The following is a 14,771-nucleotide window of genomic DNA, read 5'->3' as shown; positions in this document are numbered from 1 at the left end:
TTCTGCATTTTGGCACTCTTTAACAACACTGTATTGCTTTAGGGAATGTCCTAATCAACTAATTATGGTTTATTTAAATCAGCAGTAAGGGGTTAAATTGGATACACAACATGGAGTATTGTAATGGCTTGTTAGCATTCTTTTGTATCAGACTGGCTGATATGCATTTATAGTGAAATCCTTTTGAAACTGAAAACACTTAATGTGCATGTACAGTATCTAACCCTCAGACTGAAATATCTGATTAAAACTTTGTAATTCATTTCCATTCTAAGATCTTCTGTGGAGGGTTTGTCTTAGCTGGTTTTCATTATAAACTTCTAAGCATTAGGATTTAAAACAAAGGCTGATCACATTCTTAACTACCGATGGTATAACAGTACTTGCTATCCTGCTACTTCAATGATATAATCCAAAAATATTGAGGCAGCATGGTTATATGTAGAAATGAGAGAGCCAGAAGACAGAACCAAGCAAAGGGATCAGCATTTTGAAGATGGCTTTTAAACATATAGTGGAGAGACAGTACTCTTTTAAAAATTCTGTGTATGTGCCAGTTACCAGGCAGTCATGTCAGAATACATCATCACAAAAGTGACACTAGATAGTTGAGGAGATCTATTGATTCTGAGCCCTGAATTGAATTTAGTTGGACTAAAATTTCATCATCGTATGAAAAATTTATATTTTTCACCCATAATACCCAGATTTTCAAAAGAATGGTTGTCTGTCTATCTTTGTGGGTGACGTTTACACTGGTGTTTTACATGTGAAGTTGATTTGTGGTTGTGAATCAGATAGAGAGGCTGGAACTCTAATTGACACCTATAAATCATTTTGTGGGTACAGAAATACAAGACAGAAATTTTTGAAACTTTATCCTTCGTTCAAATACCTTTGTTCTGGAAAAAAAATAAAAAAAGTTTAATTTTAAAAGTTCTACTTGATTTACATGTATATTAAAACAAGTTTGTGTAAATGTAATCTTGCATGTATTAAGATGTTCATATAAACTCAGTGCACTTGCTTGAATCCCACTTCACATGCTTAAGTAGAAATATGTACTCACTTCCCCAGTCACATAATCCCTCTGTGCAGGAAATGCAAAAAGTACATTAAGATAACCTTATCGTTGAGATTTTACATGCAAAAGTTTGGACTCCTGGGACAATTATTACAGCAACCCTAACTTTCATATGTTGCTCATGTTAGAGGGTTAGTCAGTAGCAAATACTGTTGTTAAGGTAGCACAATTGTTCCCATTACAACACCCTTTTCTGCAGCCCAGCATCTCCCACAATTACTGACATCTGGGCTGCTCTCCTCTCTGCTGCTCACAGAGGCAAATCAGAGTTTCAGAGCTGCATGAACTAGCCATGCCCCCTCAGTTCCTGCCTACTGCACATTTCTCTGCCTCTGTGGCACCATAGCATGCGGATGGCGGTTTTTAGAGCTCCTGCCTTCACATCCGCCTGAGGGGAACTATTTTTGTCAAAATTTATGGCAGTGTTGAGCAATGATGCTCTTCCCTTCAGGCCAGTTTTTTTAGCTGGGTATTGGAACCCCCTGTCGTCTCAGCTGCAGTGCCTCCCTACTGGCTCCTTTTGACTTCCAGGTATGCCAGAGCAGCCTAAAAAGCACCAAATGACATCCAAGTGGTGCTCCATCAGTAAGTCTGCCCTTCCAGGCTCAGCAGATGGTGAGTTGTGCCCAGTGTTACAGGCAACCCATAGCCCCTCTATGTCCTGGGGCTATGGGTTGCACAGGCATGTAGGATCCCATACCCTCTGGAGCAACTGTGACTCCGATGTGGGAAAAATGGATTAGGAGACTAGGGGGACAGGCTTCAGGGATGATAAGGGGGACCCCAGTCAGCTGACTTAGAGAGTAAAGTCCCAAGGGGCCTCTGGAGAACAGAAAGGGCAGACTTACAGGGTCACAAATCCTCTCCTTCACAAGTCGTAAAATGGCTCCTGAGTGCCCTGGTAAAAGAAGTAGGGCTTGTAAAAACATCCCCTTCCCAATTCAGCCAGAAGGGGTCTGGAAGCCGTTCCCCTCATGGGGCAATGGGACCCAGCACGGGAGGACTTGGAAAGAGATCTCCCGAGAGCATTTAGGGCTCTCAGCAAGGCTTGCTGCAAAAGGCCTCACCGAAGCTGCAATGGAGCTTGTATGCTCTCTAAAGAAGCTAAAAAAACTAAAAAAGCAAAGAAAGCAAAAACAGGTAACAAAAAGTGTAGAAGATCTAGGAGCTGTGAGTCTACTGACTCCTCATCCTTCACAGAGAATGGTGAATTGTCAGGCTCTGACTCAAGTCAGGATCGGGGAAAGACTCAGTAAAGGTTTTTTTCCTCCTGAGAAATTCATGGCCATGTGCAGCAAGGTTGTATCCACTATTCAGATTCAGTCTTAAAAAAAAATCTGGAGAGTAAACCTCTGATCAAATTTTTTCCCTCTAAATCCTCCCCTGAAGCTGCAATTTCCCTACACTCCTTCAAGGATATAGTCAGGGATGAATGGGATAATGAGATTAACTGAAATTCTCTTTGCTTCTATAGGATTCATATACCAAAAGTCCCAATTACTTAGATACCAAAGGTTGATGCTGACTTGGCATCCCTGGCTAAAGGTATGTTTATCCCCTCAGAAAGGGAGTTGCATTTTAAGGATTCCCACAGATATAAACTCTGGCCTTCATTTTTCTAACAGAGACTGATCACATTCTTAACTACAGATAGCATAACCAACTACTTTAAAGACTTTGAGGCCTCCTCGGCTTCTTTCAGGGCATCCCTAGCAGCGGCTTGATTTGCAAGTGCATCTCTCTACTGTCTGGAGGATTTCAGAGCCCTCAAGGATAGATATCACCCTGACTTCAGCTCTGTTTTAACTAAAGTTTCCCCAACAACCGCATTCATTGCTGACACATCGATGGAGGCAAAGAGATTCTCAGCCAAAGCTATGGCCTCAAACTTGGTGACCAGGTTCCATCTATAGCTCTGTCACTGGAAGGTGGATAGCTATGCAAAGCAGGTGCCGTGCTCTGCCAAATTCATGGGAGCCCTGACTTTTTGAGAGAAGCTAGACAAGATAGTGGCGGCAGTGCTGCAAGATCTAAAGAATACCTTCCATGCCTTTAAAAGAAAGGACAGACTGGCCTTCATCCTCTCATAAATAGCAGCGAAGAGACAGCAGGTTCTCCAAAGGAAAGCTGTGGAACTGTGGCTCAATCGGAAAGACCTTAGGGAATCCTGTCACTCCCAGAGCCTCTTTATGACACAGACCACGTAGGTCTCTGCCTGAAGCTGAAGATTGGAGGCAGGATTTCCAATATCCTGGAGGTATGGGTTGCTTCAATCATGGACCAGTAGGTCATGTAGACAGTGAGTCAGGGATTCTCCCAAGTCACGGGCTCCACTCCATATGTTTTTCATCCAGTCTGCCATATCTCCCTTTAAAGAATGGTCTAATCCAGAATGAGATTTCTGTCCTGGATATGGGAGAAAGAGAGTGTTCCCTCGGAAGAAAGATTCTCACGGTTCTTGATAATTCAGAAGCATACAGAGGGAATCTGAGCATTCTACAGCTCAAAGGGCTCAACAGGTTGTTGAAGAAACCAGTGTTTCAGATGGAGACCCTAGCCTGTTTGGTATCTTAGAGCAGCTCACTTGGCCTGCCAGGCTTTCCTGTCTTATCTGAGGGGCAGGATGGTTCAGATCCTGATGGACATTCGCACCGCCATGTTCTGTATCAGCAAGCAATTTGACCTTTTTTTCCCAAGTGGGACTTGTACTGAGAGCCCTGACAGACCATCTCTTCAAACCACTTACATCAGTGTCATAATTTTATTTGTCCATAAAAACTTGTCTTCTGAAAGTCAACATGTCTGCCAGGCGAGTGTCAGAGCTGGCAGTGCTCTCTATGCAGTAACCTTACTGCATGTGTCATGAGAACTAAGTGGTGCTCAGAACTCCGGAATCGTTTATTCTGAAGGTGAACTCTTCTTTCCAAGCTTCCCAAAGGGTGCTTCTACATTCATTCTGTCCAAGGACGCAGTATCCCACCTAGGAGAGGTGGCAGTCCTTGGATATCAGAAGGGCTCTGAAAATTTACCTCAAATGTAAAGAGTCCACAAGGAGATCCAGGTACCCTGTTTGTATCCTTCCATCTGAAATGCCAAAGACTCGGAGCCTCCAAGTCCTCTTTTGCTAGGTGAAATAGACTATGTGTTGTGGAAGCATACAGGGCATCAGAGATTCTGGTTCCATAAGGGGTCAAGCACATTCCACATGATCTCTGGCAACTTCATGGGCAGAAAGAGCCGCCTGGTCGAATGCTATCACATTTATGAAGCGCTACAAGGTAGATTTCCTATCCTCTGCAGAGGCATACTTTTGGCAGGAAGGTTCTGCACACGGTGGCCTGGAAATGATTTTGCTCTTTGAATAAGTATTATAGATGGGGAAGGGTACCATTTTCTTATTTCGGACCTTTTCTGTAACCCTCCCTACATCTGTTTGCTGCTCACTACTTCCCAGACTTCAAGAATTGTGGGAGACACCGAGAGAGAAATTTTCTATTCTGCAGCTGATAATTTCCTTTCTGCTAGCATTGTCTCCCACAGTTCTACCCACTCTGGCTGGCTTATGAGTCGAGTCAAATATTAAGTGGAATAATTATCGGGCAATTGTTATCTCTGGAATATTTGTTTTTAATGATATTATGCAGATGTTACGGCTTGGGAATAAAGCAGCTGCAGGGGGACATGGCCACATGGCTCCAATACTGATTCGCCTCCATGAGCTGTATAGAGAGAAGAGTAGCCAAGATGTTGAGAATTGTGGGAGACACTGCTAGCAGAAAGGAAACTATCTGTAATTTTTTTTTCCATTTTACTTGTAACGTCCTGAAAAATTCCTTCATTAGGGCTGAAATTTTTTCTAATTGGTCTGCCTAAAACTGAGTTTGTTGATCAGGACACAGTGGTGAATGAAAAACACACACAGGGATATATATCTTTGTTAACTTATTAACTTAACACTGTCCATGCACCCTCTCTCTCATACCAGGCATTTGACTGGATCCACAGTGGAGTTACAGGGCTCTCACCATGTAACCAATAACTTGTGGTCGATCCTCTTCTAGGACTCAGCTCACTTCTGAATCCTGTTGCCACCTCCCTCCCCCATTCCTCCCATGCCAGGATAGAGAGAACCAAAAGGGACTTCAGTTTGAGAAGACTTTGTGTCTCTCCATCTCCTTGCGGCAAAAGGTCCATCAGACATATCCCATTCTCATTTACTTCTTCCATTTTAGCCTTTATCCGTATTGGACACAGCCTGCAAGTTTTGATGAACTAAACACTTCTGTATTACCTCCTAATATTTAAATTTTTATTCTTACTCCTTTTAACCTAAACTGTACCTCCACAATTCTTTGAGAGGGACAAAAAACGTTCTAGATTTTGTCAATTTACCCTCTTGAGGGATTTTTTTCCCCTTGATCCTAAAAACAGGTGATCATTTGGACACACAGCATCCTGAAAACACAACTAGATATATACCTCAAAGGGAGGGAGGGTGGGGCAGCAAACACAGCAAGATGGCTCCTGGTTGCCTGGGAAGGCTTTAAATGGGGGAGGGCAGTCATGAGAGCCAATTAGCCCCCTTAATTGCTTCCAGCTGGCCAATGGGAGGCAGAGAATCCTCTGTCCCAAGCACGCTCCCACATGCAGTTTGAGGCGCAAGGAGTGGCAAAGCTACAGTCTGGATGTGAGCTCTCCCCCTTCCTGGTTCAACCAGGGCCGCCCATCTATGATATGAGAGGAGCAATTTTTTCCTTTTTATGTAGAGGAAAAAATTTTCACCTATTTCAGTGGATAAAGAATACTTTGTGGCTACACTTTTTTAGACTGTGTTCAAACGCTGATATATTTGGATGCTTGAAACTTGGCATGCAAACACTCCTTAATGAGGAGTAGAGTATATGGTACATTTTTGGGGCAGGGGAACGTATGGGTTGACTTAAGAGAGGAAAATTGTATATCAAATTTTCACAATACAACAATCTAAAGCAGTGGTTTTCAAACTTTTTTTCTGGCGACCCAGTTGAAGAAAATTGTTGATGCCTGCAACCCAATGGGCAGAGGGTTGGGATGCGGGGGTGAGGACTGCAGGGTGGGGCCGGGAATGAGGGGTTTCGGGTGCAGGAAGGGGCTCTGGGTTTGGAGAGGGGCTCAGGGTTGGGGCGTGGGCTTACCTCACACAGCTCCCAGTCAGTGGTGCAATGGAGGTGCTAAGGGAGGCTTCCTGCCTGTCCTGGCATTGTGGACCGCGCTGTGCCCTGGAAGTGGCCAGTAGTAGGTCTGGCTCCTAGGCGGAGGCGTGCAAGCAGCTCTGCGTGGCTCTCGCCCACAGGCACCATCCCCCCAGCTCCCATTGGCCAATGGGAGTTCAGAGCTGGTGCTTGGGGCGGGGGCAGTGCATGGAGTCCTTTGGCCCCTCCGTCTAAGAGCCGGACTTGCTGCTGGCTGCTTCCGGGGCGCAGTGCGGTGTTGGAACAGGTAGGGACTAGCCTGCCTTAGCCAGGCAGCACTGCCAATGAGACATTTAACAGCCCAGTTGGTGGTGCTGACCAGAGCCGCCACAACCCAGTGCCTTACATTCCACAACCCAGTACTGGGTCGGGACCCGCAGTTTGAAAACCACTGGTCTAAAGGTGTGCAATTCGAAACAGACCACAATTGCATACTTTCTGAGCTGTACATCTATGTTTAAACACAGATTGAGGCACTGGCTGTTCATGCTGACCCTTCTGTCCCCTGGCTTTCTTCTCTAGCCACCTTATCTATCCAAAAATAGTTTGTTTGTCATAATTGTAAAAACTGAATGCATTAATACTGAGCACTTAACTTTTGCATTTCCTGACTTATTTTAAGGTTCCTACAGCAGTATTAATTTGGCCATTTTATCTCTATTGTCAAATGTAGTTTTCTGTTGCTTTCCTACTGATGTTACTGGATTGGGAACTAAAAGTTAAGAATTAATTTACATTTATTACACATCTGTGTATTTTTGTTTTAGTGTATCATCTTTACGATTGGCCTACAAGGATCTTGAAATTCAAATGAAAGAAGAAAAGTTAAATATAGCTGGTAAAAAGAAAACTGAGGTAGACAGACTTGGCATGGGATTTGGCAGCAACAGAAGGTATGTGAAATTCTATGAACTGTATTAAAATGCTTTTATATAGCCCTATAAATTTATCCTTGACTTTATGCATGTTTTGATGAGGGAAATATAATTAATATCACAGGGATTAGAAAGGAAATAGAAAATGCATAATTGACCAGGAGCTATTTTTAAATCTTTTGCCAAAGAATCTGGTATTTGCCATTCTTGGAAGCAGGATACTGGACTTTATGGCCCGCTGGTATGGTAAATCCTATATTATGTACAGTGCATCTCAACATTAGACAAAACAGTCAGCTAACTGAAGTTTGACTTTGTTCCCAAAGGTTATTGTATCATGCTTCTCCACCAAATTTCTTCTCAAGTTAGCTGACTATCAGGGAGCTAGCTGGTATGTTTTTACGGAGCTCCAAGTCCTGTAAGCTTAGAACACAGCTCCTGTTTAGAGCTCCAAGTCATTAAAAAAGCAGGCTTAGCAAGCTTTAAAATCAGAGAAGATGGCCCGCATGTTCTCAAGCTTGTTTGACAGTGTTAGAAAATATACAATGCAGACTTCAAAGCTTCCCCTTCTGTCCCCAAACCTTAATTATTCATAGCTTTTGGATGTCATATATAGGTAAGCTTTCTGATTTGTACACATTTTACAATATTTTACAATTCAAAAGTATGTTTTTTGGATGTTACCTGAGATCTTCAGAAAATCAGGGTTGCAATTTGCTTGAGTTCAGAGTTGTACTTAGTGGTCTCTTTACAAGTTAATGTTTTATTTATTTATTTATTGGTACAGTGGCATTTCCCATTCAGTAATCTCAGACATGCAAATGATAGAACAAGAAACACCCACAACTGCAAAACCAAGAAAAAAATACAATGATGAAGATGATTCATATTTTTCTTCCCCTAGTTCAAGGTAGTGTATTAAAATTTTTGTTTTGATGTAGTAAAAATATTGATATAAAATACAAGACAAGGCAGCATGGCACACAACTCTGCATCTGTTATGGTTTAGAGTGAACCAATTTGAATGGAAAATTTGCAAAATAGTTGATTTTAATATCTCAGTGACAAACATTTATCAATAATACCTGCTTTTATTTTTGAACCTTTTTACTGTTTTAATAAATGAAGTATCAGAGGGGTAGCCATGTTAGTCTGGATCTGTAAAAGCAGCAAAGAGTCTTGTGGCACCTTATAGACTAACAGACGTTTTGGAGCATTCAAACGACGAAGTGGGTATTCACCCACGAAAGCTCATGCTCCAAAACGTCTGTTAGTCTATAAGGTGCCACAAGACTCTTTGCTGCTTTTAATAAATGAAGAGTTTTGGGCGGGAAGGTGGGAACCATTTAGATTTCTTTCTGCTGATTTGGTGCTGCATTCTTTTTGTTCTGTTTGTTTTTTTCTCCTCATCTATTTTAAATTGGGCCTGCCGATGGGTCTATTTTATATGTTGCATTATTTCTTAATTTGTGTGTGTTTGTTTGCAAAGCCAATTGACACATGTAGGGGATAGGAAAATCTGATTTGTTACCATTTTGGTCCAGTGGGTTCTGCATCATGTTAGCTTATTCTCTTTCTTCACTTATTAGTCCTCTTAGCATGTGTAAACTAACTCTCAAACCTAACAATAGGCTTCATATTAAAGTCTGACACTAGAATGCTGAGTTTGATTGGAATAAATCTAATTATACATCTCTGTTGTCAAACATGGAAAACTTACAAATATTTCAGATGTATCGCTTTCATATATTGGTAAGCTTTCTGAATTGTACACATTTAAAAATATTTTACTATTCAAAAGTATGTTAAACAAAAACAAAGGAAAAATGTTAAATATGTAAAGTATTACATTTTCGTTCAAAGCGCATATTTATGCATGATAGGTATTGCTATCACTGGAGGAAAAAAGAACAAGTCCTAAAGGCCTTAATTGCTATGAAACAGTTGTTCATAGATTGAGGTAGGAGCAGATGGTGCTTTTATAAATTTGAAGTATTGGGTTGCTGCCAAAGAAACAGAAAAAAATAGGCTTTGAAAAATTGTACCTAGTTACCTGCAGAATGTCAAATTAAAACACAAAGACTTTAATGTCACTACTTTGTAACGTAATCACTAGTGGTAGAAATGCAGGCATGGTACCAAATACACGGGCAACAATGCTGTAAAATAAAACATGACCATTTGAATGCTTCTATTTGTCCCATGAAAAGAGCTCTTATTGCTCTCAAATTATTCATTAGTTCCCTGGCAGTCAAATTATGAATTATGGAAGAGTTTTTTATATCTTTGTTCAATAATTAGAAGATATATCATGACCTAGCTGTTTATTTTTGTAGTAGTCATGGTAATAGCAGAATTTAATTGAAACTGGTGTACAAACTCTCCACTTCAAAAAGAATATAGGCAGTCAGTTAGATTTTGTGGTTTCTACCACAGTAAAGCTCCTTAATTTTTAACCATAGCTATGAAAGAGAGGAAGGTTCTTTTAATGTTGTCTTAATATATACATCAGAAGACAAAATAATTTAGCTGGAGATCAGACCGACAATACATATCTGTAATATAAGGGTAAAATCCTTTCAAAAATTGTAGTGTCTTCAAAAAAGAAACAAATCTAAACAGTTGAAAGTCTAGAAATTTAAGTTAAGGTACCAAACAACATGGGAATTCTCTTAGTCTTTTTTGTTACATTTATTTAATATTTGGCATTCATTGGGAGTTGAGGAGCAGAACACTTCGCATAGTTGTGAAGCTCCACAGGGCAGGAGAACAAGGCTGCAAGGAAATGGGACTTAGGAACTCTGTCAACCTTGGCTCCTCGCTCCCAAGCCAGTCTCTGAGTCTGCTTCTCTGTTCTCCCTAAATATTGTTGTTGCTGCCCCTCACTGCTTCCCATTGTTCCTTGCACCCTATCCTTACCAGGCCTCTAAAAGCTACAGAATTGTCTGATGGCCTCAGTAGGTAAGGAGGAATGATGGACTTGATGCAGGCTCTACTGTTGTCCACTACAGTTCTTTCAGTTATATGGGGGAGCAGGATAGTAGGATGCATATAACTCAGAAGCTGATGTGGTAAATAAGAAGGGGTGCAAGATACTCTGATACTAAGCCTGTGGAGCTTGGAGCTCTGCTGTCACTCTGGACTGGTGGTGGATGAAAACATAAGAGTTTTGTAGAAGTGTCATAGATTAGGAGAAGTGGGAGTAAGCTACTTGTTGTGCTGCTGAGGATTGCTGCCTTCCTGCAATTTACTTCATATATGATACCACATTGTAAATCCTAAATGCTAGTCCAGCGTTTCTCAAATGCAGCCACCAGTGGATTTTTTTGCATCCACGACAGCCTCCAAAGCATGGGTGGAGATTGGGGACAGGGCAAAGCAGCGCCCCCTCCCTGCAGTACCTAGCTGTTGCTCCTGAATAGCTGTTACTGAGGGCAGTGAGATGCGCTGTTTGACGTTTGTGCTAGCGGTGAAGCAGGGGTCCGCACCTTGTACCATGCAGCCTCCTTGGGGGTTCTGGGCAGCACCTTTGGAGACGTGGGGCCAGTGTGCGTGGCACCAGAGGTGACTCTTGTCAGTGGAGGCAGCTTCTCCCCTGGGCAGCTCCCCTACTCCCACCCCACTGGGACACAGAGAACTTGGGTCTCTGCAGGCCCACCTTCCCCGGAGAGTGCTCTTGCTGAAGGGCTGCGGGAGGCAAGGGCAGAGAGATGGGTTTGTGAGAATCACCACCAGCAAGAATTGGCTCCTTACAGTTCTGATCCATGTTTAGCAATGGTAATTTATACCAGCAGGGAATCTGCTCTATGGTTTAGTTTTTAACAGTTCCTAAAACACCTAACTGATACTCTAATCTCTGCCCTGCAAAATACCCATTATTTTAAGTTTTTCAGAATTGGGTGTCAGTGTGGATCCCACTGTAGATGTGCGTGCACACAAGAGAGGTTTGGGTTTTTTGTTGTTGTTGTTTTTTAATAGCAGTATCTCTTGGGGCCATGCATGTGCCCTGTATCTCCTTGTGCTCCTGTAGAAGGGTGTAAATGGTAGGGTGGTTGCAATCCTACCTCAGTTCCCTCTTACCCGGTGTGACAGCAAGATAGCACCTGATGAGTGTCAGACCTGCTAGTTCTTAGCTCAGGCTAAATTCCTGCACATCTTCAAGAAACCCTTCAGAACTACTTTTGGTCTTCTACATCGACTGCCATGAACTTTTCATCCATCTGAACTGAACTCTGCAGTCAAATAATCTGTAGGCCACTCCTTGCAGACAGACTCCCTGTATAGGGCTTCTTAAACCTTCAGGCTTTAAGCTCTGTTCATCTTTCACAAACATGTAAATCGGAAGGTGAGACTAAAGCTCCATCGTTTGGAACAGTCCATACAGGTCTCATCAGACCCTGAGGAGACAAACTTCAAAGTTCTGCTAGCAGATCAAGCCAGTTTCATCCGGTGCCCTGTCAAGCAGACAAGTGACCCTAAAGCCTACCACAGAGAAGACAGCACTGAGTAAAGACTTGGCCCTGAGGGGGCCTGCTATGAACACAGAGGCAGAGACTGCAAGTAGAGCTCAGTGTCTTCCCATAAGGATAGGCACTTTAAAGCCTCCGAAGATAAATCCACCAAGTCATGGATGGTTTTGAGGCTTGAGGAGAAGGAACAGCATATGGTGCAGCACAATCATCCAGCTCTGATGATGCAACCTTCTACATCAATACTTACTGGAGAGGATCCGCATAGATGAGAACTAAGACTGACATTGATACAGAGACTCATACTGGTACAGATTTTGTTACCGAGAACACCATATACCTCAGTGCCACCCATGGAGGAGGTCTACTCCCACCTCATCATCTCCAGGGCATGTATTCACCCTGTCTTCCAGTGGAGAGCCCTTTCTCCTGTGGTCAGTGGTTTCAATTTATTTTATAGGGTTCAGCATTCACCAGCTCATCAGGAATGGCATTAACCTGTCCAGTACTTAGCAAGCTAGCCAGCCATATTCCTGTTACATGCCACCGAGGCCCTATTGGGGGTACTTGGACCCACCATTTCAGGCATCCAGAAATTGGTCTCCACCAGATTTGAGGAAGAGGTCATTCTCATCAGCGTCCCTGGCCAGACTACCTATGCCAGAATACCAGGGAGAGCCAGATTCAAGGATGAAGCAGCACCAGCACTCTGTATCACTGCCAAAGGATCCTTTGTCTTCATCACATGATAAGGCAGTATTCTTAGCATTGGTACCATCACCGGATGACTTTAAAGCATTCCAGGAGCTCTTTGTGAGGATTGCTGACATTCTAGAAATTGAGATGTCTGTTATATTTGAGAAATCCCAGAAGCTATTTGACATATTGTCAGCTTATTGTCCAGCCAGAATTGCTTTCCCTATAATGAAGGACCTGGCCAAGGTCATGTGGCAGACACTGCTCAAGATAAAGCCCACTGGGAAACAAGTTAAGAAGAGGTACCAGGTACCTCCCACAGAGTTTAAGTTTTTCTATTCTCTTCCCAGTCTTGGCTCTTTAATCATGTTGGTGGTATAAGCAGAGTATCCCCGAAGGACAAGGGCTACAAGGCATGACCTTGTACTCCTGTGCTTGCATATAGCAGCACGTGGCTAATTGTGGGGTGGGAGGGTCTTAGAGCCTGGGCTCCAGCCCAAGCCCAGAGGTCTACATTGCAATTAAACAGCCCCACAGCCTGAGCTGAAGAGATCTGGCACAGGCCAGCCGCAGGTGTCTAATTGCAGTTTAGACATACCCTTAGTGGCCAAGATGACCATACAGATGGTAATGGATGCTTCTGATGCCACAGGCACATCTGGATGCCAAGTATTGGACAGCAACACTTCAATCTCTATTTGATACAGCTGAAACTACTTACTCCCACTGTCCTGGGAAGACACTGCTGCCAGTCACCTTCAGTGGTATCCACACTGACCACATAGTGAAAGAAGAAAGAACAGTTCTTCTTTGAGTGATTGCTCATATCCATTCCAGTTAGGTGTGCGCGCACCGCGTGCACATTCGTCGGAAGATTTTTACCCTAGCAACCCCAGTGGGTCGGCCAAGCACCCCCTGGAGTGACGCCATAACGGCACCAGATATATACCTCAGCCGACCCACCCAACCCTCAGTTCCTTCTTACCACCCGTGTCGGTCGTTGGAACAGTGGAGTGCAGCTCGCCCGACCTCCGCTTCCCTAGCTTCCTCATAGTTCTTCTCTTGTGAAATTGTACATAGTTATTATCTTAGTTTTAGTTTTTTCTTGTTTTATTAGTTTCCATCAGTTTTAGAGTTATATTAGTTAGCGGGTTAGGGGATTAGCCCCTTCCTGCGCCCGGGACCGGAGCACATGCCCGGCTCCCCGGGTTTCAAGCCGTGCTCGGCCTGCCGCAGGCCTATGCCTACAGGAGATCCACATAGCTCCTGTTTAAAGTGCCTGGGAGAGTCGCACTTATCTTCTAAGTGCCCAATTTGCAAGGCTTTCAAGACGCGCACCAAGAGGGAGAGAGACATCAGGCTCAAACAGCTCCTCATGGAGGCAGCCTTAACCCCTCCGGCTTCGGCACCGTCCACCGTTCCTTCAGACTCTCGCAGTACCTCCTCGGCACCGGGCCACTCTTCTCTGCCCAAACCGAGAGCACCATCGGCACCGAAATCGACCCTGAGACGCTCTCTCTCGCCAAAGGCGAAAAAAGCGAAGGCTGCTGCCACCTCGGCACCGCCCGCTTTGAGGCTGCAGAGTGCGCCCCGACCGGACCGCTCGGCACCGAAGCCTGCCGCGGCACCGACGGCACCGGCAATTCTGCCAGTACCGTCGACTCCGGCCCCACAGAGGCCGTCGAGTCCGGATCCTGTGTCCTCCCCGGCACTGGCCGTGGTAGAACTCACATTGCCGTCAACTCCTGAGACCTTCACAGCGGCAAAGGACCTCATTGCTTTAACGGACCCGGCAGTGCCTCCGCCCCCGGCGCCGCCGGTGCGGGCGCCCCGTTCTATCGGCAAGCCGGCACTGCTCAAACCGCCTCCCGGCACCGAGTCGGACCGGCACCGCTCCCGCTCCAGGTCTCACGAGCGTTCCCGGTCCTGCCGCAGATCTCATTCTCGGCGTCGATCGCAACGCCGCTCGCAGTCCCGGCACCGCTCTGCCACGCGGCGCCGGTCAGACTCGCGGCACCGGTCCTTCTCCCGCTCTCCGACTCATCACTCGCGGCACCGATCCAGATCCCGGTGCCGATACGGACGCCGTGCCTCTCGAAGCCATTCTCGTCACCGAGAGTGGAGATCACGGTCAACCTCCCGGCACCGTGCCGGTCGTAGGTCCCGTTCTCGCTCTTGCTCTCGATGCTACACTGCCTCCCGGCACCGGTCACCGGAGCGGAGGGGAACAAGATCAGTCGGCACCTCGGCGCAGGGCTTCTCCGCTCCTCCATGGCCCTCCAGGCACGCGTCGGCATCATCACAGGCCGACAGCTATTATGTGGACGAGCATGACCCTCAGGTGCCCTCGGGAATCTTCCAGGAGGCCCAATACACAGACCAAGACCCTCGTCAATGGGGTTTTTGGACTCCTTGG

At 44.8% G+C, this 14,771-nt stretch overlaps 1 protein-coding gene across 2 annotated transcripts in view; it reads left to right on the top strand.

Annotated features, from left to right (window-relative positions):
• ARFGAP3 (ADP ribosylation factor GTPase activating protein 3) overlaps positions 1–14,771 on the top strand; it is an 83,577-nt gene that overhangs the window by 44,393 nt on the left and 24,413 nt on the right. For both annotated transcript variants that reach the window (XM_044994466.1, XM_044994456.1), the window contains 2 exons: positions 7,083–7,208; positions 7,978–8,100. In XM_044994466.1, the coding sequence (XP_044850401.1) occupies positions 7,083–7,208; positions 7,978–8,100 (249 nt within the window). The remainder of the gene's footprint in view (positions 1–7,082; positions 7,209–7,977; positions 8,101–14,771) is intronic.

This window comes from Mauremys mutica, chromosome 1 (assembly GCF_020497125.1).
Source record: "Mauremys mutica isolate MM-2020 ecotype Southern chromosome 1, ASM2049712v1, whole genome shotgun sequence".
In the NCBI taxonomy this organism is placed as follows: Eukaryota; Metazoa; Chordata; order Testudines; family Geoemydidae; genus Mauremys; species Mauremys mutica.
This window is presented reverse-complemented; position numbering and strand designations above follow the sequence as displayed.